General features: G+C 42.0%; 1 protein-coding gene across 1 annotated transcript in view; it reads left to right on the forward strand.

Moving 5' to 3' along the window:
- Positions 1-27816, forward strand: part of Dennd5a (DENN/MADD domain containing 5A) — a 98326-nt gene that overhangs the window by 54214 nt on the left and 16296 nt on the right. The window contains exons 6-11 of the mRNA XM_013028677.1: positions 3938-4255; positions 7104-7322; positions 9618-9852; positions 17277-17427; positions 18898-18991; positions 23689-23820. Coding sequence (XP_012884131.1) covers positions 3938-4255; positions 7104-7322; positions 9618-9852; positions 17277-17427; positions 18898-18991; positions 23689-23820 — 1149 coding nt within the window. The remainder of the gene's footprint in view (positions 1-3937; positions 4256-7103; positions 7323-9617; positions 9853-17276; positions 17428-18897; positions 18992-23688; positions 23821-27816) is intronic.

Below are 27816 nucleotides of genomic sequence, written 5' to 3' on the forward strand. Positions count from 1 at the left end.
CAAGATAAGTATTCAAATGTTTTTTTTCTTTCATGTGATTGTTTCTAACATATTTATAAGATGATTTCTTTGTTGCTTTGTATGTCCCTCCCCCATGGTATAACCCCTGTTCTCACTGTATTTGATGTTTTTATGTTTTTTGGGGGGCGGGTCAGTCTATGGGGCTTAAACTCTGGGCCTAGGCACTGTCTTTCAATTCTTCAGCTCAAGTCTAGCACTCTGCCTCTTGAGCCACAGCACCACTTCTGGTTTTCTGGTGGTTTATTGGAGATAAGAGTCAGGGACTTTCCTGCCTGGGCTAGCTTTGAACTGTGATCCTTAGATCTCAGCCTCCTGAGTAGCTAGGATTATAGGCATGAGCCACCAATGCCTATTATTAGATGGTAAATATGAATTGGTCAAAACTATTTATTATATTGTGATGGAACTCCAGAAAGTGAAATTTAGGATGATTTTTATAGTGTTTAAAGTTTTGAGAGACTTTTTTTTTTCAATTATCGGTTGGTAGACAGTAATGAGGCACCTTCCCAGCCCCTCTTAAATTTTTAAAAGGCACTATTTTGTGTGCATGTTGGTCCTGGGGTGGCTTGAACTCAGTGCCTGGGTGCTATCCCTGAGTTTTTCCACTCTAGGCTAGTGCTCTACCACTTCAAGCCATAGTACTACTTCTAGTTTTCTCGTAGTTAATTGGAGTTACGAGTCTCATGGGCTTTCTTGCCCAAGATGGCTATGAACCTTTGATCCTCAGTTCTTAGTCTCTTGAGTAGCTAGAATTGTAGGTATGAGCCATTGGTGCCTGACAGAATTTTTTTTTCGTACTTTTATTTGTTGCTTTAAACTTATTCACTTTGTTATGAAAAATGTCAAATACACATAAGAAAGAGTCTAGCTCCATCATTGTTCATCAGTCAGCAATCTGTGTGTGTGTATGTATGCATTATTCACACATGCTAGGGATTGAATGAACAGAACATCTAATTGTGCATAATTTTTATATACACTTCTTAGCCAGTCACTCTTCTTTTTATTTTTTTAATTAATTAATTAATTTTTTTGGGGGGGGTCTGGTCATGGGGCCTTAACTCTGGGCCTGGGCGCTGTCCCTCAGCTCTTCAGCTCAAGGCTAGCGCTCTACCACTTGAGCCACAGCGCCACTTCTGGCTTTTTATTCTTTGCTTATGTGGTGCTGAGGAATGGAACCCAGGGCCTCAGGCATGCAAGGCAAGCGCTTTACCACCAAGCCACCTTCCCAGCCCCTCACTCTTCTTTTTATATCTTCCCTCTTCCATCTCTCTTTATTGGACCACAATGATGATTTTTTTTCCAGTACTGTAGTTTGAACTTGGGTTCTCACATGTGTGAGGGAGGTACTCTAAGTTGAGTCATATCTCTAGCCCTCTTATTGGATTATTTTAAAACAAATCTAATATGCATTATGTCATCCAGACTTAACTATGTATCTTTAAAAGGTAATGACATGGGCTGGGAAGGTGGCTCAGTGGTAGAGTGCTTGCCTTGCATGCATGAGGCCCTGGGTTTGATTCCTCAGCCCCACATAAGCAGAAAAAGCTGAAAGTGGCACTGTGGCTCAAGTGGTAGAGGGCTAGCCTTGAGTTCAGGCCTCACAACCAACAACAACAAAAAAAGATAATGACATTTTATATTTAAAGCTCCAGTCTGTCTCAAGTTTTACATTTCTAAATGGGCAGTCATTTGTTCCCAAAATGTTTATTAAATAGTTCATCTATAGTATGTTAATCTATTTAAGATTGCTCTTTTCCTGGGGATTACTATTTTATGCCTATTTTATTTATTTTATTTTTTATTTTTGCCAGTCCTGTGGCTTGAACTCAGAGCCTGGACACTGTCCCTGAGCTTCTTTTGCTCAAGGTTAGCACTCTACCACTTGAACCACAGCACCACTTGCAGCTTTTTCTGTGTATGTAGTACTGAGGAATCAAGCCCAGGGCTTCATGCATGCTAGGCAAGCACTCTACCACTAAGCCACATTCCCAGCCAGCCCTAAATTAGGAGACTTTTTTTTTTCTTTTTTGTCAGTCATGGGTCTTGAACTCTGGGCCTGGGCGCTGCCTTATGCTTTTTAGCTCAAGGCAATCATTCTACCACTTAAGCCACAGTGCCACTTCTGGTTTTCTGGTGGTTAATTGGAGATAAGAGTCTTATAGTCGGGACTAGGAAGGTGGCTCAGTGGTAGAGCACTTGCCTTGCATGCATGAGGCCCTGGGTTCGATTCCTCAGCACCACATAAGCCAAAACAAAAATGCCGGAAGTGGTGCTGTGGCTCAAGTGGTAGAGCGCTAGCCTTGAGCTGAAGAGCTGAGGGACAGCGCCCAGGCCCAGAGTTCAGGCCCCACGACTGGAACCCCTCCCCCCCCAAAAAAAGAGTCTTACAGTCTTTCCTGTTCTGGCTGGCTTTGAACTCCAATCCTCAGATCTCAGCCTTCTGAGTAGCTAGGATTACAGGCATGAGCCACCGGCACCTGGCTTAATTAAAGTTTTTTAGCATCATTTCACTAAGGAATTTTTGTGTGTGTGTGTGTGTGTTTAAGTTTTATGTCTGCAGTGATAACAATGTTAAACAGCATTTATTATTTCTTCTGTGCTCTACACTCTGCTAAACCCTTTGCATTTATTATAATCCTTAAAACAAGTATAATATAGGTAATATTACTATATGTTTTACAGAGAGAAATAGACTCATCCAGCCATTTACTAATGCTTTGGAATAAAGGCAATGACAATTGTCTTTTTTTTTTTTTTTGTGAAAATACCGTACAGAAGGGTTACAATTACATGGGCAGGGTAATGAGTACATTCCTTTTTTTTGGGGGGGGGTCTGGTCGTGGGGTCTGAACTCTGGGCCTGGGCGCTGTCCCTCAGCTCTTCAGCTCAAGGCTAGTGCTCTACCATTTGAGCCATAGCGCCACTTCCGGCTTTTTTCTTTTGCTTATGTGTTGCTGAGGAATGGAACCCAGGGCCTTGAGCATGCAAGGCAAGCGCTCTACCACTGAGCCACCTTCCCAGCCCATGAGTACATTTCTTATCAAGCATTGTTGCCTCCTCCTTTGTATGACAATCGTCTTGACTAGAACAGGTTAATGGTTATAAGATAAACGTATAAAAAGAAATGGCTAACAAGGAAAAATATTCAGTATTAAGTTAAATTGCATAAGAAATATGCAAGATTTCTGGTAAGCAGTAGAGGAAATGGTGATGAACGTAAAGGTGTGACTGAAGTCAGGCTAGGTGAATTTAAATTCAAGTTCTGTTAAAGTCTGTGTGACTTTAGACCTGTTATTTAACCTGTCACTGTCTATTTTGTCTATAAAATAGGGATACCTAGCTAGAGCCAATTTTTGTTGTTACTAATCCAAATTACTTACCTCTTCAGCATTGTATGAGAATGCTGTCTATCTGCATCCTCTCACAGGCAGTCTTAAAGTCAAAATGAAGTACAGGGAGCCCTAACTAAGATCAGCCACTAAATCTCACAAATCAGGGCTTAGTCTCAGAAAAGTTAGTATACTCAGTGAACTCACATAGGAAGATAGTGGCAGTGTAAGATTTGGAACCTATACTTTATAACTCATTCCTTCTGTTCTCACTGACTGTAGAGCTTTACTTTAACATTTACTATGTATGTGAGAGTTTTGTTAGGTGCTTAGTACCTACGGTATAATATCCTTACCACTCTAACAGAAGAATTTTTGTCTTTTTATTTCTACTTTATAGCTAAGGAAAAGGAGTTAGAAAGGCAAAGTAACTTAAGTTTAACAGGTAGAAAGGGTTGTATCTCATTTCTGAGCCCCATTGTCTTTTTACATATTTCATATATTCCTATTTTAGATGTTTTCTTTTTCTTCTCTCTTTGGTGCTCAGGAGTTGCTCATGCTTTTTACCTTGTTTTGATTTCCAGGCTAATCTCTGCTTTGTGGATGTTGACAACCACTTTATTGAGCTGCCAGAGGACTTGCCTCAGTTTCCCAACAAATTGGAGTTTGTCCAGGAAGTCTCTGAGATTCTCATGGCATTTGGCATTCCTCCTGAAGGAAACCTTCACTGCAGTGAGAGCGCCTCCAAGTTGAAGAGACTCCGGGCTTCTGACCTTGTATCTGACAAGAAGAATGGGAACATTGCTGGCTCTCCTTTGCATTCCTATGAGCTCCTCAAGGAGAATGAAACTATTGCCCGGCTTCAAGCCTTGGTCAAGAGAACTGGAGTGAGCTTGGAAAAAGTAAGATGCTGTAAATAGATCTGTTGAAATTATGTTGGATATGGAGGAGAAAACTAGTTCAGGACAAGATATATTTGTAAGCAGTAAAAGAAAGCTTTTAATGGGTGACTTGGATCAAGCTCTTGTAGACATTATTTGAGCAAATGCTACTTAAATCTAAACATGGGTAGTTTTTCATGCAGGTTAAAGAGAACCTGATATCATTCTGTATGTTCATATAGAATGGCAGAGACTCTTATAAGATCATAGTGGTAATCCTTGTGTTCAGACTTATTGAGATCCATTGTCCTTGTGAGATTCACAACAGTCCAATAGAGCAGTTTTTTGTTTTTTTTTTGTCTGTGTGTGTGTTGTTTTTTTGCCAGTCCTGGGGCTTGAACTTCTTTTGCTTAAGGCTAGCACTCTACCACTTGAGCCATGCGCCACTTCTGGCCTTTTCTGTTACATGGTACTGAGGAATTGAACCCAAAGCTTCATGCATGCTAGGCAAGCACTCTACCACTATGCCACATTCTGAGTCCCTAGAGCAGGGTTTTTTTGTTTTTGTTTTTTGTTTTGGGTCCAGTCGTGGGGCCTGAACTCTGGGCCTGGGCGCTGTCCCTCAGCTCTTCAACTCAAGGCTAGCACTCTACCACTTGAGCCATAGCACCACTTCCTGCTTTTTTCTGCTTATGTGGTGCTGAGGAATTGAACCCAGGGCCTCAGGCATGCAAGGCAAGCGCTCTACCACTGAGCCACCTTCCCAGCCCCAGCAGGGTTTTTTTTTATTTTTATTTTTTATTTTTTGGTCCGGTTGTGGGGCCTGAACTCTGGGCCTGAGCACTGTCCCTCAGCTCTTCAGCTCAAGGCTAGTGCCCTACACTTAAGCCACAGCGCCACTTCCGGCTTTTTTCTTTTTGCTTATGTGGTGCTGAGGAATCAAACCCAGGGCCTCAGGCATGCAAGGCAAGCGCTCTACCACTGAGCCAACTTCCCAGCCCCCAGCAGGGTTTTTTTTTGTTTTTAAAAACAAAACAAAAAAAAAACTTTCATGGACAAAGAAAATGAGGCTTAAAGGCTGGGAAAGTGACTCAGTGGTAGGGTGCTTGCCTTGCATGTATGAGGCCCTGGTTTTGATTCCTTAGCACCATATTAACAGAAAAGGCCGGAAATGGCACTGTGGCTCTAGTGGTAGAGTGCTAGCCTTGAACTGAAGAGCTGAGGGACAGTGCCCAGGCCCAGAGCTCAGGCCCCAAGACAGACTAAAAAAGAAAAAAAGAAAATGAGGCTTAAAAAGCCTAAACATTTTTACCCAAGATTTGATGTTAGTAAGTATCTGAGCAAGAGGTTAGAATTGATTCTCTTAGATTTTAGTCATGTGCTATTTCTAGGAATTTACTTAGTTTTCTATTTCCGACTTTGATATAACTAAGCTTTTGTACTTGTTTACTTACTCTTTACTTTCCTCATTCTCATTGCTAAATTACTTTTATAAGTTACTTATAAACTGGCCAAAGTAATTTCACTGGATTCCTTTTAGTGGCTTTCTCTTATAAAGTAGACTAGACTCCTCCACCCCCACATTCCAAAGGGATAGATAAGAGGTATAACTTTAACCAGACACGATCTATCTATCTATCTATCTATCTATCTATCTATCTATCTATCTATCTATCTATCTATCTATCTATCTATCTATCTATCTAATCTATCTAATCTCTATTGTGTCTGTTTTGGGGCCTGAACTCAGGGCCTCTTGCTCTCCTTTGGCTTTTTTGCTCAAATTGCACTCTACCACTTGAGCCATGGCTTTTTTTCTGGCTAATTGGAAATAACAGCCTTATGGATTTGTCTGCTTAGGTGGCTTCAAACTACACTACTCAGATCTCAGCCTCCTCAGTACATGAGTCCTGGCACCTGGCTTCTTCATTGATTTTATAGATTCCCTCCTTTATCCTTAACACTTGAAATTAGCACCTTTTCATTCGTGGCTGAATTTCTCTCTGACCATAATGATCTTATAGCCACTTACATTGAGTTGTTGGTTATCTTTAAATGAACTCAATCTTTTCCTTTGTGACAAAAATCTTTTTCTTTTCTCTCTACTCCCTACTCTTCTCCCCTTCCCTCCTTTCTCTTCCCCTCTCCTCTTTTCCCTTCTTATTTCCCTTTTCCTCTTCTTTCTTTTCTTCCTTCTCCTCTCCTCCTTCCTGTTCTTCTTACTCCTTCTTTGCATATGGCAGACATATACTCTTCCATTAAGCCAAGCCCTCAGTCCCTAGAACCCCTTTATTTTTCAGTTTTATTCTCAACTTTTCACTATTTGTTAAGAAAAAAACCCACTGGAAAAAATTAGACTAGTTGCATTTCTTTTGGTCAGTCTTGGGGCCTGAACTCTGGGCCTGGGCACTGTCCCTTAGCTCTTCAGCTCAAGGCTAGTACTCTACCACTTGAGCCACAGTGTCACATCTAGCTTTTTCTGCTTATGTGGTGCTGAGGAATTGAACCCAGGGCCTCATGCATGCAAGGCATACTCTACCACTGAGCTACCTTCCCAGCCTCTTATTTCTTCCCAGCCTCTTATTTATTAATTTTATTTATTTATTTTTTAGCCAGTCCTTGGCATTGTCCCTGAGCTTCCTGTGCCACTTCTGTTTTTTTTTTCTGAGTAGTTTATTGGAGATGAAAGTCTCATGGACTTTCCTGTCTGGTCTGGCTTCGAATCATGATTCTCAGATCTCAGCCTTCTATGCAGCTAGTATTACAGGTGTGAACCACTGGTGTTGGCTTGACTAGTTGCATTTCTTTGGCGTGAAAGAACAAGTGTTTATATTCTTAGCTTTATTTATTTATTTTTTTTGTTTTGTAGCTAGAAGTACGAGAAGACTCAAGTAGCAACAACAAGGATCTCAAAGTTCAGTGTGATGAAGAAGAACTTAGGATTTATCAGCTAAACATTCAGATTCGGGAAGTTTTTGCAAATCGTTTTACTCAGATGTTTGCAGATTATGAAGTGTTTGTCATTCAGCCCAGTCAGGATAAGGAATCCTGGTTTACCAACAGGGAGCAGATGCAAAACTTTGATAAAGTAAGTATACTTTGGCTGCAGAGGTGATGAAGAATGAAAACTTCTGTTACATCTTGAAAAAGTTGAATAAATACTATGTTTTTTCTTTTATATATATTACTAGAACAAGTATGGTGTGTGTGTGTGTGTGTGTGTGTGTGTGTGTGTGTGTGTGTGTGTGTGTGTGTGTGTGTGTGTCTTTTCTTGGTAGAGAGGGGCCTATCTTGGTATTTTGGGGGTTAAACTCAGGGCCTGGGTATTGTATCTGAGCTTTTTTGCTGAAGTCTAGTGCTTACCACTTTAACTATAGCTCACTTCTGGTGTTTTGATGGTTAATTAGAGGTAAGAGTCTCACAAACTTTCTTGTCTCAGCTGGGTTGGAACCACAATCCTCAGATCTCAGCCTCCTGAGTAGCTAGATTACAGATAAGAGCTTTGGGTACCTTGGCAGGGTGGTGGTGGTAGGGCTTGAATTTAGGGCTTCATGTTTATTTATTTATTTAGTTAGTTAATTAGTTTGCTGTGAAGCTTGAAATCTGGGCCTAGGTGCTGTCCCTGAGCTCTTCAGCTCAAGGTGAGTGTTCTACCACTTGAGTCACCATGCCATTTCCAGTTTTCTGGTGGTTTATTGGAGATAATAAGAGTGTTACATGCCTGTGGCTCATGCCTGTAATCCTAGCTACTCAGAAGGCTGAGATCTGAGGTTTGTGGTTCAAAGCCAGCCCAAGCAGGAAAGTCCAGGAGACTCTTATCTCCAATAAACCACTCAGAAAACCGGAAGTGGTATTGTGGCTCAAGAGGTAGAGCGCTAGTCATGAGCTAAAGAGCTTAGGGACAGAGCCCAGGCCCAGAGTTTAAGCCCCACAACCCCCCCCCCCCACACACACAAAAGTACTTTCCTGCCCAAGCTGGCTTTGAACCAAGATTCTCAGATCTCAGCTTCCTGAGTAGTTAGGATTACAGGTGTGAGCCACGGGTACCTGATGCCTCATGTTCTTACTTGGCTTTTTTGGTCAAGGCTTGTGCTTTGACACTTGACCCACAGCTCTACTTTTGGCTTTTTGCTGGTTAATTGAAGAGTCTCACAGACTTTATTCCTCAGTCTGGCTCCAAACTGCAGTTCTCAGTTCTTTTTTTTTTTTTTTTAGTCGGTCATGGGGCCTGAACTCTGGGCCTGGGCACTGTCCCTCAGCTCTTCAGCTCAAGGCTAGCACTCTACCACTTGAGCTACAGTGCCACTTCTGGCTTTTTCTGCTTATGTGATGCTGAGGAATCAAACACAGGGCCTCATACATACAAGGCAAGCACTGTACCACTGAACCACCTTCCCAGCCTCAATTCTGAATTCTTAAGAGCCTAAGCGGCCAGGTTTCCGACGTAAGTCATCAGTACTTAGCCTATAATGGTCTTTTGATGTACTTGTTATTACTATCCAGTCATTTATCTCCAGCCAAAAAGTTTTTTTTTTGTCTAAAATTTTTTTTTGCTGGGCGCTGGTAACTCACGCCTATAATCCTGGCTACTCAGGAGGCTGAGATCTGAGTGAGAATTGCAATTCAAAGCCAGCCTGAGCAGGAAAATCCGTGAGACTCTTATCTCCAATTAACCATCAGAAAACTGAAGTAGTGCTGTGGCTCAAGTGGTAGAGCACTAGCCTTGACCAAAAAAGCTCAAGGACAGGGCCAAAGCTCTGTGTTTAAGCCCTAAGACTGACAAAGAAAAAAAACAAAAGCCAACCAAGAGGTCGAGACCAAGGTTAAGACCTAGTACCAGCACACTCAACCTCCCCCCCCACAAAAAAAAAAGTGAAAACAGAAAACAAAAAAAAAACAAATCTAATTGGTTGCTTTAGTAGGTTATCAGTATAAGTTTGTGCCAGTGTTAGAATTTTTGGATGTTTGAAAACAAATTTTTTTTTTTTTTTGTCGGTCGTGGGGCTTGAACTCTGGGCTTGGGCGCTGTCTCTCAGCTCTTCAGCTCAAGGCGAGCGCTCTACCACTTGAGCTACGGCGCCACTTCCGGTTTTCCGGTAGTTTATTGGAGATAGGAGTCTCATGGTCTCTCCTGCCCGGGCTGGCTTTGAACCGCGATCCTCAGATCTCAGCCTCCTGAGTAGCTAGGATTACAGGCGTGAGCCACCAGCGCCCGGCTGAAAACAAATTTTTTTAAGGGATGAAGGAATTCTGCAGTTTGCTTTTCATAAAAGTCTAGGATACTCCAAAGAAGAATTAATTATCTTTTGGTTATGTTGCTTGTGCTGGTCAAAAGGCCAAATTCTCTTCTCTGTCAAGGGCTGTTCTCTTTTGTCCCCACCAGGCATCTTTTCTGTCAGATCAGCCTGAGCCCTATCTGCCCTTTCTCTCAAGATTCCTGGAGACTCAAATGTTTGCTTCTTTTATTGACAACAAAATTATGTGTCATGATGATGATGATAAAGACCCTATACTTCGGGTATTTGATTCCCGGGTAGACAAGATAAGGCTGCTAAATGTTCGGACACCTACCCTCCGCACATCCATGTACCAGAAATGCACTACTGTGGATGAAGCAGGTAAGGCCTCCTTGGAGTTGTATGTTTAGCCTTTTGGGCTATGTCTCTAACATGTGCCTGTTCCAAAACATGCTAACCTCTTTTCTTGTTTCTGCCATTGCATATGTTACTACATCACCTGCAGTGTTCTTCCTTATTATTGACTTAAAAGCTGGGCACTGGTGGCTCATGCCTATAATCCTAGCTACTCAGGAGGCTGAGATCTGAGGATCCCATTTCAAAGCCAGCCCAGGCAGGAAAGTCTGTGAGACTCTTATCTCCAATAAACCACCAGAAAATCAGAAGTGACACTGGCTCAAGTGGTTGAGCATTAGCCTTGAGCTGAAGAGTGCAGGGACAGTGCCCAGGCCCAGAGTTCAAGCCCTACAACTGGAAAAATCGGACAATCTTTTTTTCATCCTTTAACATTGTGTCAGTTGGGAACATTTCTTGAAATAAGTAGCAAGAAACCTAAGCAGTACTGGGTAAAATAGGGATTTGTTTTTTTAATTAGCAAGAAGTACAAAAGTGGTGATTGCTATTGTTTGCTTAAGAGTGAGAACTTGAGAGTCAATTTTTTTCCTTTTTTTTTTGGTCGGTCGTGAACTCTGGGCCTGGGCGCTGTACCTCAGCTCTTCAGCTCAAGGCTAGTGCTCTACCACTTGAGCCACAGCGCCACTTCGGCTTTTTCTGCTTATGTGGTGCTAAGGAATCGAACCCAGGGCCTCATGTATGCAAGGCAAGCACTCTACTGCTGAGCCACCTTCCTGGCCATCAATTTCTTTTTCAACTCTCTTTAGTATGCTACTTTTATAGTAATGATGTTGAGTCATGGTTATTGAGATTTTTTTTGTGTCAGTCCTGGGACTTGAATTTAGGGCCTGGGCCTTGAGATTTTTTTGCTCAAGGATACCATTTGAGCCACCACTCCACTTCCAGCTTTTTTTTGGTGCTTAATTGGAGATAAGAGTCTCATGGATATTCTTGCCCAGGCTGGCTTCAAACCTCAATCCTCAGATCTCAGCCTCCTGAGCTACTGGATTACAGGTGTGAGTTACCAGTGCCCAGCCAATTATGAGACTTTTTTTTTTGTCTGTTGTGGGCCTGGGCCTGGGCTCTGTCCTTCAGCTCTTCCGCTCAAGGTGAAGCTCTACTACTTGAGCCACAGCGCCACTTCCGGCTTTTTCTGCTTATGTGGGGCTAAGGAATTGAACCCAGGGCCTCATGCATGCGAGGCAGCACTCTACCACTGAGCCACCTTCCCAGCCTGAGACTTTTTATATTCACATTTAAGTAAAGAAGAGGGAGAGTTGATGCCACCTGTATTTCCCCACATTTATCAGAAAGCAATTCCCAGAAATTCCCAACAATTTCCATGTTCTCATAGAGCAGGCTCACATTATGTAACTGGCTTTAAAGCCAGGGAGTCTATAAAAGTGAACATTGAATTGGAGGCAGTGCAACTCTGAACAATATTAGAGTTCTTTAATCAAGAAGAAGGGATTAATGAAGTATAAGTAAGAAATTGATAGTTGTCAGAAAATGAAACAAAACACATATGCCCAAAATGACACCTAGCCAATATGTCTCCTCCTCTATGAAGTCTTCTCTGATGCTCCAGGCTAAGTCAGTTGGTTTTTCTTCTGAGCACCTGTGGCACTTTGTTCTCATCTCCACTCTACAGTTTCTTTGAATTATTGTCAGGAAACAGCGTAAGTGCAGAGTCTGTATTTACTCACTTTCTTATCCTTAATCTTCTAGCATCATGCTTGGTCACACAAAGTTGTAGACTACACGAATAATTGAACTTGCCTTTTTGTTCACTGAGGGCTGCAGCTAGATCAGCTTAGCTTTAGAGGAGGTTTCAACTTGAAATGTTAGAGTAAATAGTGTGCTTACTTATAGGATGCTTCTGTGTCCTTACTTTAGCCTTTAGTATAGTTTGTTTATTCATTTACCATTATAAGTACCTACTACTATATGTCCAAATGAATGAATATGTCAGGCTTTTTTTTTTGGGGGGGTCTGGTCGTGGGGCCTGAACTCTGGGCCTGGGCGCTGTCCCTCAGCTCTTCAGCTCAAAGCTAGTGCACTTGAGCCACAGTGCTACTTCTGGCTTCTTTCTTTATGTGGTACTGAGGAATCGAACTCAGGGCCTCATGCAAGACAAGCGCTCTACCACTGAGCCACCTTCCAGCCCCAGGCTTTTTTTTTTATGCTTGACCTGGGATGTGAACTCAGAGCCTGGGTCTACCGTTGACCTCTACTTCTAGATCTTAGCCTCCAGAGTAGCTGGGATTATAGGTGTGAGACACCAGCACTCAATTAGGCTTTTGTTTTTTTGATTTTGAAGCTAGAACTGTTGACAGCTTGAATAAAATTTTGTCTTCATCAACCTTACATTTTCTAGTTTCTGGGTTTACCTTTAAATGGTTTTATTAAGATAATAATCCTCAACTGCTGGTTGCTCACACCTGTAATCCTAGTTTCTCTGGAGGCTGAGATCTAAGGATTGTGATTTGAAACCAGTTTGGCCCAGAAAGTCTGGGAGACTCTTATCTCCAATAAGCTACTCAGAAAATGCCAGAAGTGGTGATATAGTTCAAGTGGTAACAGTGCTAATCTTGGGCAAAAAGGAGCTCAGGGACAGCACCCAGGCCCAGAATCTGAGTCTCAGGACCAGTGTGTGCGCACACACACACACTGGCAGACAGACAGACAGAGGTAATAGTCCTCTTTTTAGATGTGGTGGTGCACACTAGTATTCCAGCTGCCTAGGAGGTGGAAGTAGAAGGATTATGGTCTCAGGCAAGCCTGGACAAAAGCTCAAGACCTTATCTTTAAAAAACCAACAACAAGCCGAGCGCTGGTGGCTCACTCCTGTAATCCTAGCTACTCAGGAGGCTGAGATCTGAGGATCTAGGTTCAAAGCCAGCCCGGGTAGGAAAGACCGTGAGACTCCTATCTCCAATAAACGACTAGAAAACCGGAAGTGGCGCTGTAGCTCAAATGGTAGAGCGCTCGCCTTGAGCTGAAGAGCTGAGGGACAGCGCCTAGGCCCAGAGTTCAAGCCTCACGACCGACAAAAAAAAAAAAACCAACAACAGGGCTGGGAATGTGGCTTAGTGGTAGAGTGCTTGCCTAGCATGCATGAAGCCCTGGGTTCAATTCCTCAGTACCACATAAACAGAAAAGACTGGAAGTGTCACTGTGGCTCAAGTGGTAATGTGCTAGCCTTGAGCAAAAGAAGCTCAGGGACAGTGCCCAGGCCCTGAGTTCAAGCCCCAAGACTGGCAAAAACAAGAAACAAAAAAACAAAAACACCACAACATGCTAAAGCAAGAAGGTTTAGGTGGTGGAGTGCTTGCTGACTAGCATGAAACCTTGAGTTTAAGCCCCAGTATCACCAAAAAAGAAAAAAGAAAAAAGTCCTCATGACTAAGGCTCATGTGTTTTCTATTCTATTTGAGTGGATTAGTAGAATATAACCATTCTTATCTCTTGGATTTAGCAACCTTCAAATTCCTGAACCCTGCTTCAGGGTTTGGACCTGGGCAGCTTGAAAGAGATTTCTATGGGACTATGAGTTTAGGAAATGATCCCAAATTATGGTTTAAATCAGGATCCTTAACCATTTTCATGGCAATATTTGTATTTGACATACCATGAGTAAGGGGATTTTCTGCTTATAACTACAGGTAGTAAAGCCAGAGGCTGTAATCACTTGAGGCCCTCCCTACCTATTTGCCCTAAGAGTGAGGCAGTTAATTCTTTTTTTTTTTAAATAAATTTTTTTATTGTGAATGAGGTAGTTAATTCTTTGCCCATCTATAATCCATATGTTAAATACTGTAATATGTTTATTTGAATTACTCTGGTCTCAATTATGGCCAGAATATGTAGTAAGGTGGTCCTCTTAGAATCTGGATTTTGGAATATGGTATGAAGAATTAACTAAAGCTCATTTCAGGAAAATTAGTGTTCCAACATGCTTTAGATGGCTCTTTGCCTTGTTCTCAGAAACCATAGGAATATGCTTGCCATGGACATACCCCTTAACTATGTGCCAAATCCATTAGAGCAGAACTCCTCTCACCAGCCTCATATCCCTAGACTGTAGGAATAGTTTAGACATCTCACTCATTCCAAATAGACACCTCAGCTTCTTAAACCAATCCTACTAAAAAATAATAACATAATATTGGAAATTTTTAAAAAATGTCACAATTTACAAGGGTATGTTTTGGCAATCTACTGCACTTATATAATAATTTTACACATAAAGAGGTTTCTGTGGCTCATCACTGTATGGATAGGTCCACAAATATTGCGAGCACGTGATAGACTTTTTTTGTTAATTGAGAATGAGGGTGGGGAGAAGTAAGGAAGGCCTCCCAAAAAATGACACTGGACCTTGAACTCATAGTCCAAAAAGATGCAAAGTCCAAAGATGGAGATTTTTTTTCATATGACTGTAGAAAATAATAGAATTACCATCTTTAAAATTTTTTACAATTATATTCTTCCCTGTTGTAGAGATCAAACATTGGTTCTCATTCATGGTAGGGAAATATCCCACCACTGAGCCACATCACAGTCATCTAAAACTGTCAAGGTGTAATTAACGTATAGTAATCATTGTTTGTTTATGTATCGCAGTGCCGAAATTTAACCCAGTATTGCACATTAGTTAAGCAAACCCTTTACCACTTGAGCCACACCTCCAGCCCAAGTGTTAGCATGTGCTTACATTTACAGTAAGAACTGATAAACATACCCATTATCCTAAAAAAATTTTCTCATGTCACTTTTTTTTTTTTTTTTGTGGTCATAAGCCTTGAACTCTGGGCCTGGGAGCTGTCCTTCAGCTTTTTAACTCAAAGCTAGTGCTCTACCACTGGAGCTACAGCACCAATTCTGATTTTTCTGAATGGTTTATTGGCGATAAGACTCTCACAGACTTTCCTGCCTGGGCTGGCTTTGGACCATGATCCTCAGATCTCAGCCTCCTGAGTAGCTAGGATTATAGGCGTGAGCCACTGGTACCCAGCCTGCCATGTCACTTTGTATTTGCTAATTTTAAACAAATATTATGATATAGTTAAATGCAGATATAATAACTGTTAATATTCCTGTCTGCTAATTTTGTTATTTGTGTCAGTTCTGGGTTGGTTTCTGTCATGATTTTTTTTTCCTTTCCCATCATGTGTTATACGCTATCTGACTTCTTTGCATGGCTGGTCATCTTTGATGTGATGAATGTTAATTAACATTTAGAATTTTGGACATATTCTTATTGCATTCCTGCAAATATTCTTGATCTTTTCTGGAATATTGTTAAGTTACTTGGAAATAGTTTGATTTTTTTCTGGCCTTCCTTTTAAGTTTTGGTTGGTAGAATGAGAATCTTTTAGTATATTGACTAATTACTCTTCATTACTGAGGAAAGATTCTTCTGAGTTCTGTAAGCCTCCCAGATGATGAGATTTTCTGGTTTGGCAATTTCCTAGCCCTGGGAAAGAATTTGAGTACTTAACGGGCCCTGGTGGCTCATGCCTTGTAATCCTAGCTACTCAGGAGGATGAGATCTGAGGATCATGTTTCAAGCCAGCCTGGGCAGAAAAGTCAGTGAATCTCTTATCTCCAGTTAACCACTAGAAAACTGGAAATGGTGCTGTGGCTCAAGTGGTAGAGCTCTCGCCTTGAGCTGAAGAGTGCAGCCCAAGTCCTGAGTTCAAGCCCCACAACCAAAAAAAAAAAAAAAGAATTGAGTACTGTTCCCTTTAAACTTTTCAGATGATTCTTTTGTTTTGTTAGAATAAATGTTTGTTTATTGTCTGTCATGGGGTTTGAGCTCAGGGCCTGGTGCAGTCCCTGAACACTTTTTGCTCATGGCTAGAGCTCTACCACTTCAAACCATGATTCTCAGGTCTCAGCCTCCTGAGTAGCTAGGATTACAGGTATTAGCCACTGGCACCTGGCTCTGAATGTTTTATTACTACTATAATGATGCTATGATGATGATGATGTATTTGTATAAAGGAGTTACAATTCCATCAGTCAAGTTATGAATACAATGCTTGGTCAGTGTCACCTCTTTGTTTTCTGAGATGATTCTCCAGCTGTTAGTTGTTGTTTTACTTGTGTGAAATGGTCAGTTACCTTGGTAAATACTCAGGATGGACCTTCTGCAAAGTTCTTGGATTTCTTTTCTTTTCTTTTTCTGGTCATGGGGCTTGACCTCTGGCTTGGGCACAGTCCCTGAGCTCTTCAGGCCAAGGCTAGCTCTCTACCACTTGAGCCACAGTGCCACTTCTGGTTTTCTGGTGGCTAATTGGAGATAAGAGTCTCACAGATTTTCCTGCCCAGGCTGGCTTTGAATTGCGATCCTCAGATCTCAGCCTCCTGAATAGCTATGATTACAGGCATGAGTCACCAGCACCTGGCTAGTTCCTGAATTTCTGGATTCTCTTTTTTTTTTTTTTTTTTTGGCTCTTCTTCTTCTTCCTCCTCCTTCACTTCCTCCTCCTCCTTCTTCTTCATCATCATGGGGCTTGAACTCTGGGTTTGGGCACTGTTTCTCAGCTCTTTAGATCAAAACTAGCACTCTACCACTTGAACCACAGCACCACTTCTGTTTTTCTGGTGATTAATTGGAGATAAGAGTCTCACAGACTTGGGGCTGGGAAGGTGGCTCAGTGGTAGAGTGCTTGCCTTGCATGCCTGAGGCCCTGGGTTCGATTCCTCAGCACCACATAAGCAAAAAGAAAAAAGTCAGAAGTGGTGCTGTGGCTCAAGTGGTAGAGAGCTAGCCCTGAGCTGAAGAGCTGAGGGACAGTGCCCAGGCCCAGAGTTCAGGCCCCACGACCGGACCAAAAAACAAAAGAGTCTCACAGACTTTCCTGCTTGTAACTGTGATCCTCAGATCTACTGAGTAGCTAAGATTACAGGTGTAAGCCACCAGTGCCCAGTTCTGGTACCATTCCTTATTAATGCTACCACCTTGGCTTCTCTGAGGCCAAAAATACTTGGATGTCTTTTTTTGAACCCAGGACCATGCTCATTGTAGACAAGTCCTCTACTACTAAGATATATCCCCAGCCCCTACTTTGCTTTCTTTAACTCAGGGAGTCTACCAGACTCTCCCTCGATTTCTGTTTCTCTCCCTGTACCACAGATTAGAAACTCTCTAAGCAGTTAGCTGAGGCATTTTTAGGAGTTGTCTCGTTTGCTTCCTTTTTCTCAGAGCTACTTCCTTCCAATGCCAGATGTCTAGTGTTTTGAAGTTCATTGCTTCACATAATATATATTGTCTGTTTTTTCTTCTTTCTGTTGTTTCAAGAAAGAAGACAAATACCAGCCCCTTCTATTTCATCTTGGCTGGAAATTTAAGCATAGCTGCTTCTTGAAAAATGTTTGACTTGATTTTTTAAATTCTCATCTAGAGAAAGCAATTGAACTACGTCTGGCAAAAATTGACCATACTGCAGTTCACCCACATTTACTTGACATGAAGATTGGACAAGGAAAGTATGAACCAGGCTTTTTCCCTAAGCTGCAGTCTGATGTGCTTTCCACTGGACCAGCCAGCAACAAGTGAGTCAACCCTGCAGATCCCTGGCTAAGATTCTAAGCTGAGGTTGTCACCTGGAATTGGTTACCTCTTGCCCCCAAACCCTCAGATTTTTTTTTGTTGTGTTTGCCAGTCCTGGGGCTTGAGTTCAGAGCCTGGGCACTGTCCCTGAGCTTCTTTTGCTCAAGGCTAGCATTCTGCCATGTGAGCCCCAGCACCACTTCCTGCTCTTTCTGTTCATGTGGTACTAAGGAATCGGCACCCCAGGCTTCATGCATTCTGGACAAGCACTCTGTACTACTAAGCCACATTCCCAGCCAACAGTCAGATTATGAAATAAATACAGAGAAGAACCAGAGCCTGTAGACTGTTCACTTATAAGCAAGAAAATAGTTTAGAATATCTGTAAGCTCCTGTCTTCACTGTGAAAATTTGAGTTGACAATATACTCAGGACTTGCAAAAAGCCAGGCTACCGATGGGTTAAAATCATCTCGTACTTGGATCCCAAATAGCAGCTAACTACCATTGTATCTTCAGTAAGTGATGGTTGAAATAACTGAAAATTTATCTGGCTTACTCTCCTTCATTTTTGGAGGTGAGTTATCAATGAATGGCTATGAATGGCAATTCACCAGGTGAAGTTCTTTTTTTTTTTTTTGGTTGGTTGTGGGGCTTGAACTCTGGGCCTGGGCGCTGTCCCACAGCTCAAGACAGCACTCTACCATGTGAGCCACAGCACCACTTCTGGATTTTTCTATGTATTTGGTGCTTAGGAATTGAACCCAGGGCCTCATGCATGCAAGGCAAACACTCTACCACTGAGCCACCTTCCCAGCCCCCCATGTGTATGTTTTTTTTTTTTTTTGGTCTGGTTGTGGGGCCTGAACTCTGGGCCTGGGCGCTGTCCCTCAGCTCTTCAGCTCAAGGCTAGCACTCTACCACTTGAGCCACAGCGCCATTTCTGGCTTTTTTCTTTTTGCTTATGTGGTGCTGAGGAATCGAACCCAGGGCCTCTGTCATGCAAGGCAAGCGCTCTACCACTGAGCCACCTTCCCAGCCCACCCCATGTGTATGTTTTTGAGACAGATGTCCCTTGGGGAGCTATAATTTCTTGTTTAGTTACTGCTTCTCCCCGCCCTCCTCCCCCGTGCTAGTTTTAGTGCTTGAACTCAGGGCTTGGGCACTAGGCGAATGCTCTACAATTTGATCCACAGTATCACTAACGCATTTTTGGTGGTTAATTGGCGATTAGAGGCTCAAGGACATTTTTGTTCGGCTTTCAAACCACAACCTTCAGATTTCAGCCTCCTGAGTAGCTATGATTTACAGGCATGAGCCTCTGGTGCCCAGCTTCTTGTCACTGCTTTTTGAGCTGCACTTCCTCAAGGTCTCTGAACTATCTCTGCTGTCCACTGTTGGTCTCTCAGACAGTCAAGTTTCTCCTGTCAGTGGCTTTGGGATGTTCTTAATTGCTTGCTTGGATATTTTCAGGTGGACAAAAAGGAATGCCCCTGCTCAGTGGAGGCGGAAAGATCGGCAGAAGCAGCACACAGAACACCTGCGTTTAGATAATGACCAGAGAGAGGTAAGATATCTTTTTTTATTATAATTTATTTATTTTTTATTGTCAAGGTGATGTACAGAGGGGTTACAGTTACATAAGTAAGGTAATAAGTACATTTCTTGTTGAACTTGTTACCCTCCCTCATTTTTCTCCCACTTTCCCTCCCCTCATTCCCCCACCCCAAGTTTTACAGATCATTTCCAACAGATTGTCTTATGATGAGTATCACTGTTGCATTGGTTCCTCCCTTGTCCTTTGCTCACCATTTTGTTGTTCCCCTTCTATTCCCTAATTTAGATAACATACACACAATACCCAGGGTACCAAAATCAAATACAGTGACTACAAAGGATAAACCATAGGGGGAAGAACACACAAAAGAAACAAATCACATAGTACATTAATAACAACAACAGCTGGGCACCGGTGGCTCATGCCTGTAATCCTAGCTACTCAGGAGGCAGAGATCTGAGGATCGTGGTTCAAAGCCAGCTCAGGCAGGAAAGTCCTAGAGACTCTTATCTCCAATAAACCACCAGAAAACTGGAAGTGGCACTGTGGCTCAAGTGGTAGAGCACTAGCCTTGAGCTGAAGAGCTGAGGGACAGCACCTAGGCCGAGTTCAGGCCCCACAACCAACAAAACAAAAAAAACGACAACAAAGAAAAACTCTTGTGTCCATGTCTTAGAGTTCATTTTGCTTAGCATCATCTTATATGGTCATATGTATGTAGCTATTGAGCTATTCTGCTCATCTGCTAAGATTATCCTAGACATATAGTAATTATTGCAAATAAGGGGAACCATAACTTTGACAAGAAATGACCCTATAATCATGCTCCATATGCCTTCTCTGTACCAGTTCTTCAACCTCTGGTCCGATTCATATATGCCAGCCATATCTACTCCCCATAAGTAATAAGTGCAGTTTTTTTTTGTTTTTGTTTTTGTCAGTCTGGGTCTTAAACTCTGGGCCTGGGTGCTGTCCTTTGAGTCACAGCACCATTTCGGATTTTCTGGTGGTTTACTGAAGATAAGAGGCTCAAGGACTTTCCTGCCTGGGCTGGCTTTGAACGTTGATCCTCAGATCTCAGCCTCCTGAGTAGCTAGGATTACAAGCATGAGCCACTGGTGCCTAGCTTAGGTCTAGTTTTTTATTTTTTTGTGCCAGTCCTGGGGCATGAACTCAGGGCCTAGGCACTGTACCTGACCTTTTCTTTCTTTTATTCTTTTGGTCAGTAGTGGGACTTGACCTCAGGGCCTGAACACTGTCCCTGAGCTTTTTCTGCTCAAGGCTAGTGTTCTACCACATTAAGCCACAGCTTGCTTCCGGTTTCCTGGTGGCTGTTAGAGAGACTTTCCTGCCTCCACTGGCTTCAGCTTGCTGAGTAGCTAGGATTACAGGTGTGAGCCAGCAGCACCCAGTCTTCCTTTAATTTTTAATTTTTGCCAGTTCTGGGGCTTGAGCTCAGGGCCTGGACATTGTCCCTGAGCTTCTTTTGCTGAAGGCTAGCACTCTATTACTTAAGCCACAGCGCCATTTGTAGTTTTTTCTTTTTATGTGGTACTGAAGAAATGAACCCAAGGCTTCATGCATGTTAGGCAAGCACTCTACCATTAAGCCACATTCCCAGCCCTCTTTTATTTTTTATTTTTATTTTTTCATTGTTATTGTAAAGGCTATGTACAGAGGGGTTACAGTTACACAGGTCAGTAGAGAGTATATTTCTTTTTGGAACTAATGTCACCCCTTCCCTCTCTCCCCCCCAGTTTTTCTCTCCTGTCCTTATCCACAAATCTTATAGTTCATTTTCAACATAGTGTCTAGTGAGTACCACTACTTCATTTGTTAACCCCTTGTCTCTCCATTTCTATGTCCCCCACCTTATCCTCCCAGTCCCTGAGCTTTAAAAAATAATTGCCGGAGCTGGAGGCTGGTGGCTCATGCCTAAATTCTAGCTATTCAAGAGACTGAGATCTGAGGATTGTGGTTCAAATCCTGGGCAGGAAAGTCCATGAAACTCTTACCTCCAATTAACCACTAGAAAACTGGAAGTGGTGCTGTGGCTCAAATGGTAGAGTGCAAGCCTTGAATTGAAGAGCTGAGGGACAGCACCAGGCCCAGAGTTCAAGCCCCATGACTGAAAAAAAAAATTGCCAAAGGCTAGCACTATACCACTTGAGCCACAGTTCCACTACTGGCTTTTTTGGTGGTTCATTTGAGATAATATTCTTAGGGACTTTCTTGCCTGGGTTAGCTTTGAGCTGAGATCTCACTCGAGTATGTTACATCTTCCCTGGCCAATGTAGTAAAGATCTTACAAGTCTTCTTGTATGCTTTCTGCCTCACTTGAATATTACAGTTTTTTTTGGGGGGGGGTTGTTGCCATTCCTGGGGCTTGAACTTGGGGCATGCACACTGTCCCCAGATTCTTCCCCCCCACCCCCACTAGGCTAGCTAGCACTCTACCACTAAAGCCACAGCTCCAATTCCAGCTTTTTTTTTTTCTTAAGTTTACTGGGAATAAGAGTCTCACAGACTTTACTGTCCAGGCTGGCTTTGAACTGCAATCTTCAGGTCTCAGCCTCCTGAGTAAATAGGGTTATAGGAGTGAGCTTTGGGTGCCTAGCTTAATATTAACTGTTTTCAGCAGTGACTATTGAATACATCTTTTTGGTCAAAATCACTGTGGTAAACACTTTGAAATATAAAGATAATAAGGAGGTACCTGTCTTTAGAATACAAAGTTAAGAATGCAACATAAATAACTTCTGTAGAAGAAACACTTGAATTAAAAGTTCTCATGATTACTGGTGAGAGAGAGATCAGTTCTACTTGGAGTAATCAACAAAACTACTTGGAGAAGTCAGCAAGTATGTAAGATTGGAGAATAATAGGATTTTAGAGAGACTAGCATTTCAAGTATAGCAAATGAATGGTAGGACTAAAAACTTGATTTATGTTGTGTAAAGCAGGTCTGGGCAGAATATTTTGGATGAGTGAATTACAGAAATAGTTAGCAAATGAGTAGGAAGGTAACAGTAGTCTAAGTGATAGAAGCTGAATTCTAACTTCGTGAGTTAGGAGGAAAGGGCAGGCTAAGGAGGCCAAACAGAATGGACAGAGTTGTGCTGCTAGAGTACATTTGGTGGGAGGGAAAAGAACAGGGTAAAAATGTTGGTCATGAACCTGAAATACTGAGATGCTGGGCTGGGAAGGTGGCTCAGTGGTAGAGCGCTTGCCTTGCATGCCTGAGGCTCTGGGTTCGATTCCTCAGCACCACATAAGCAAAAAAGCCAGAAGTGGCGCTGTGGCTCAAGTGGTAGAGGGCTAGCCTTGAGCTGAAGAGCTGAGGGACAGCGCCCAGACCCAGAGTTCAGGCCTCATGACCGGACCCCCCCAAAAAAATATGTGCAGTTCACTATAGTGGTTTGAGTCTGTGTTAAAACAAACAATCTAAGCATATTGTAGAGAAGAAGGAAATGCAGTTGTTTTGAGTGTGCAGCCTTATTTTCTCAGCCCCTAATTTAGCAAGTTTAGAAAGAATAGGTATCATTGATATGGGAAGAAGAATTAAATTCTGCTTAATTTGGTGGAGAAAAAGATTTTCTCAGTGGTGCTTTTCAAATTTGATGAACTATATGCTGTAGCTATGGCTTTTGGTTTTGTTTTTTATTTTTGCTGTGTGTGTGTGTGTGTGTGTATGTGTGTGTGTGTGTGTGTGTGTGTGTGTGTGTGTGTGTGTGTGTGTGTGTGTGTGTGCGTGTAAGTGTGTTGTTTTTTTTTTTTTTTTTGCCAGTCCTGGGGCTTGAACTCAGAGCCTGGGCACTGTCCCTGAGCTTCTTGTGCTTGAAGGCCAGTGTTCTACTACTTGAGCCACAGTGCCACTTCTGGTTTTTTCCGCTTACATGGTACTGAGGAATTTAACCTAGGGCTTTTTGCATGCTAAGCAAGCACTCTACCACTAAGCCATATTCCCAGCCCCTACCCTTTGTATTTTTAATCAAAGGTAACTCTTATACTTATGGAGTGCTTTATATCAGCAAAATCATATTATCTCAGTTTTTCCCTTCGGTACAATAATTGCTTTTTTGTTTTGTTTTAATGCCAGTCTTGGGGCTTGGGTGCTGTTCTTGCTCAAAGCTAGTATTCTGTCTTTTGACAACATATTTCCACTTCTGGCTTTTTGGTGGCTAATTGGACATAAGAGTCTCATGGACTTTTCCTGCATGGGCTGGCTTTAAACTGCAACCCTTGGATCTCTGACTACTGAGCAGCTAAAATTATAGGTTACCGGCATCCAGCTCAGAATTGCTTTTTTTTTTTTTTTTTTTGGGTGGGTCATGGGGCTTGAACTCAGAGCCTAGGCACTCTATTTAACTCCTTTTGCTCAAGGTAGAGCACTAGCTCTACCACTTGAGCCACAGTGTCGCTTCTGGCTTTTTCTGTGATTAACTGGAGATATGAGTTTCTCAGACTTTCCTGCCCAGGCTCCTCAGATTTCAGCCTCCTGAGTAGCTAGGATTACAGGTATGAGCCACAGGAGCCTGGCAAGAATTTTATTTTAAATTTACTGCTCCCAGTGTTATCTGAGCCATGGGAGAAGCAAACCAGAAAATGTGAGGTAGTAATGCCCTCTTCAGGCACCCGTCAGTACTGGTTTTCTATGGTTTGTGTGAATGGACACAAAAGATCTTCAATTTTTCTGTTTCATGCAGAAATACATCCAAGAAGCTAGGAATATGGGTAGTACCATCCGCCAACCCAAACTATCTAACCTCTCTCCATCAGTCATTGCCCAAACCAACTGGAAGTTTGTAGAGGGCCTGCTGAAAGAATGTCGCAACAAGGTAAGCTGTGGACCCTTCTCTGTGTGTGCTATGAATTTCTTTTTAATTTTTTTTATTTATGTAATTTACAAAGGTAATTTAATATGTCAGTTTATGAGTAAAATGCATCTTGGTCATTGTCACTTTTTTTCACAATCTCCTGCATCTCTCAGTGGCTGATCATCTTTTTTTTTTTTTTTTTTTTTGCGGGTCTTGGGGCCTGAACTCTGACCTGGGTGCTGTCCCTCAGCTCTTCAGCTCAATGCTAGTGCTCTACTACTTGAGCCACAGCGCCACTTCTGGCCTTTTCTGCTTATGTGGTGCTGAGGCAAGGACTCTACCACTGAGCTACCTTCCCAGCCCCCTGATGGTCTATTTTTAATGTCTTTCTAAGTTTGTAAACATAAGGATTTTTCTCTGTCTGATGGCTGCTTCTCCTATTTTTATAATTTCTTACTTATCCCCTATATGATGAATTTAATCTTTATAATACACTAAGCAATACTTTTTTTTTTTTGGGTCCGATCTACCACTTGAGCCACAGCGCCACTTCCAGCTTTTTTCTTTTTGCTTATGTGGTGCTGAGGAATCAAACCCAGGGCCTCTGGCATGCAAGGCAAGCGCTCTACCACTGAGCCAACTTCCCAGCCCCCCCCCCCCCAGTATGATTATTCTTAATTATCATTTGAATTTACTTTTTAGTAGAATCAACAATATCAGCATATCATAATTTTTAGGGTAAGTCTGCTAACTTAGTCTTTATTACATCCTTTTTACTAATGAAATGAAAAGATTTTTCTGTATTTTCAAAGAAGTATTTATGTATAGGGAGAAATAAGATACTTTTTTCGTATAGAAACATATTATTAGTATTATTGTTATTTTGGAAGTTAGATTTTTATATCAGAAGTGATTTTACTTTCCCCTTCAGTACTGGTGTTTGAAACTCAGGGGCTCCTGCTTATTACTGTGCTCTGCCACTTGAGGCATATCCACAGTGCTTTTTTGCACTGGTTATTTTTGAGATAGGGTCATCTTTCTTTCTAGAGTGCAGTTAGCTTGTAGTCAGCTTCTTGTAGGTTTATATTTTTAGCTAGGCAGATACGCACATGTTATCATGCTCAACATTTTCTGTTGAGATGGAGTCTTGAGGATGTTTTTCCTGAGGCTAGCCTGGAAGCATAATCCTCCTGATCTCAGCCTCCCTCTTAGACTGAATGACATATACACACCATTGGTTGAGAACGTGACTCAGATATGTCCTTGGTTTGTCTTTGAATTGTGATCCTCCTTGTAATCCTGACTCTACCTTGTGAGTAGTAGAATTACAGATATGAGCCACCAGCACATTGCAGAACAGATATTTTATTATTTTATACATATATAACTTGAAAAATAATATTTAAGTAGTTGTACAAAGGGGTTTCAGTTCAACATGACCGTTTATGAGTACAGTGTATCTTGATTGAGGTCACCCTTTCTTTTTTTGGGGGGGGGGTTCCAGTCGTGGGGCCTGAATTCTGGGTCTGGGCGCTGTCCCTCAGCTCTTCAGCTCAAGGCTAGCGCTCTACTATTTGAGCCACAGTGCCACTTTCGGCTTTTTTCTTTTTTCTTATGTAGTGCTGAGGAATCGAACCCAGGGCCTCAGGCATACAAGGCAAGCGCTCTACCACTGAGCCACCTTCCCAGCCCCTGAGGTCACCCTTTCTATCCTTCTCCCCATCTCTCCCAATCTTACCCATTCCGTCAAGTTACTTGGTTCCATTTTCACATATGCACATTGATACTATGACTTCATTCACCTGCCCATTCTCTCTCCACAGAAATGATATTTTAAATTCAGGTTTTAAAAATTATCAGACTACTCTAGAGTCATTGAGTTCTGTGATTTTCCCTGCACTGTTCTTTTTTTCTACCCTTAGAGAATTGATGCTACACTTTTTTTCCAAAGAATATTCCTCCATTGTCTTGCCATTTGTTCTCAAGTTTTAAGATATACTCCTAGGCTGTGACAGCTTCCAGTGTCTAGTGCCTGGCTAAATGATGACTAATGACATCCCATTTTGTGACATGCTACTGTATAGGAAAATGTGCATCTTAGGACTGAAGAAATACCATAAGTAGTTTCACATCACAAAGCATTGACTAGCATGTGGAGCAATAGGAACTCTTATGTTCTTGGAATTAGAAATTGGTATAATCACTTTGGAAAACAGCATAGCAAGTAGATATTGGTATGATCACTTTGGAAAACAGCATAGCATCATACAGCAATTCTTTTCCTAGGTGTATTCTCTAGAGAAACTTTGGCAGTGTGTCAATTAATTGTAACTTTTGCAATGTGACAATTAGTTTAAGAATAATATTCTTAGCCGGGCCCTGGTGGCTCACACCTGTAATCCTAGCTACTCAGGAGGCTGAGATCTGAGGGTCGCGGTTCAAAGCCAGCCCGGGCAGGAGAGACCGTGAGACTCCTATCTCCAATAAAACCACCAGAAAACCGGAAGTGGCACTGTAGCTCAAGTGGTAGAGTGCTCGCCTTGAGCTGAAGAGCTGAGGGACAATGCCCAAGCCCAGAGTTCAAGCCCCACGACCGACCAAAAAAAAAAAAAGAATAATAATCTTTGTAATAGCCCAAATCTAAAACACTAAGGGCCAATCAGTAGGATAACCATTAGTGGAATGCTATATAGCAATGCAATGGAACCACAGTGTCCATCAACTTTGAATATCACAAACATAGAGTGAAAAAACAAATCATGGAAGAAAAACATACAGCCAAACTGTATTATTTTAGGAATACAAATACAGGTACTTTTCTATAGTTTCATTGTGTATGTTATCATTTTTGGTGAGAAAGTGATTGGAAGAGGGCCTCAATGGTTAGAAATGGACAGTGTTTCCTTCCTTCCTTTTTTTTTTTTTTTCTTGGTTAGTGGTAGAGCTTGAACTCAGGCCCTGGGCATTGTCTCTGAGTCTTTTTGCTCAAGGCTAGTGCTGTACAACTTTGACCCACAGTGCTACTTTCAGTTAATTAGAGATAATAGTCTCATGGACTTTCCTGCTCAGGGTGGCTTTGAACCGATCCTCAGATTTCAGCCTCCTGAGTAGCTAGGATTATAGGCATAAGCCACTGGTGCCTGGCTTATTTCTTCACATAGTTCTTGGTGCAAGCATATGTGTGCACGTGCACACACACACACACACACACACACAAACACACACATTGTGTGTCATCGTAAAAAAAATGAAAAAAAAACAAAGCAGTAGAACCAGCACTGGAAAGAATAATGAGTGAGTTTTTCTTTTTTCTTTTTTTTTGGGTCCGGTCGTGGGGCCTGAACTCTGGGCCTGGACGCTATCCCTCAGCTCTGCAGCTCAAGGCTAGCACTCTACCACTTGAGCCACAGCGCCACTTCCGGCTTTTTCCTTTTTGCTTATGTGGTGCTGAGGAATCGAACCCAGGGCCTCATGCATGCAAGGCAAGCGCTCTACCACTGAGCCACCTTCCCAGCCCCATGAGTTACTTTTTCAAGCTAGCATTAGGGCTGATTTTTTTCTGCTTTTAATTTATCAAAATTTATAACATAGTTAGATATTAAGAATTTGTACTTAAAAGTTCAGGCTGACTTGGGTTCAAATCTGGATCTGCTACTGTTTTACTATGTAGTTTTGGGGAAATTACTTAAGTTCTCAATTTCCTTATTAGAATAATGTTACGAGGCTTAAATGAGTTAATGCAACACAGTACAGTCATGACACATACTTAATAAAAACAGGTTATCATCATTATACAGCTTGTGTTCTTTTGGTTACAATAGACATTGAAGATTTTCACTTTAAATTATTTTCCATAATTTTTTATCCCTTTGAAAATTATTTCAAGTATTTTTATACATTGTATGTATCACTCAAGGTTTGTTTGTTTGTTTGTTTTTGTCAGTCATGAGGCTTGAAGTCAGGACCTGGGTGCTGTCCCTGAGCTTTTCCACTCAAGGCTAGCACTCTTGTCACTTT

Source organism: Dipodomys ordii, unplaced genomic scaffold, assembly GCF_000151885.1.
Source record: "Dipodomys ordii isolate 6190 unplaced genomic scaffold, Dord_2.0 Scaffold113, whole genome shotgun sequence".
In the NCBI taxonomy this organism is placed as follows: domain Eukaryota; kingdom Metazoa; phylum Chordata; class Mammalia; order Rodentia; family Heteromyidae; genus Dipodomys; species Dipodomys ordii.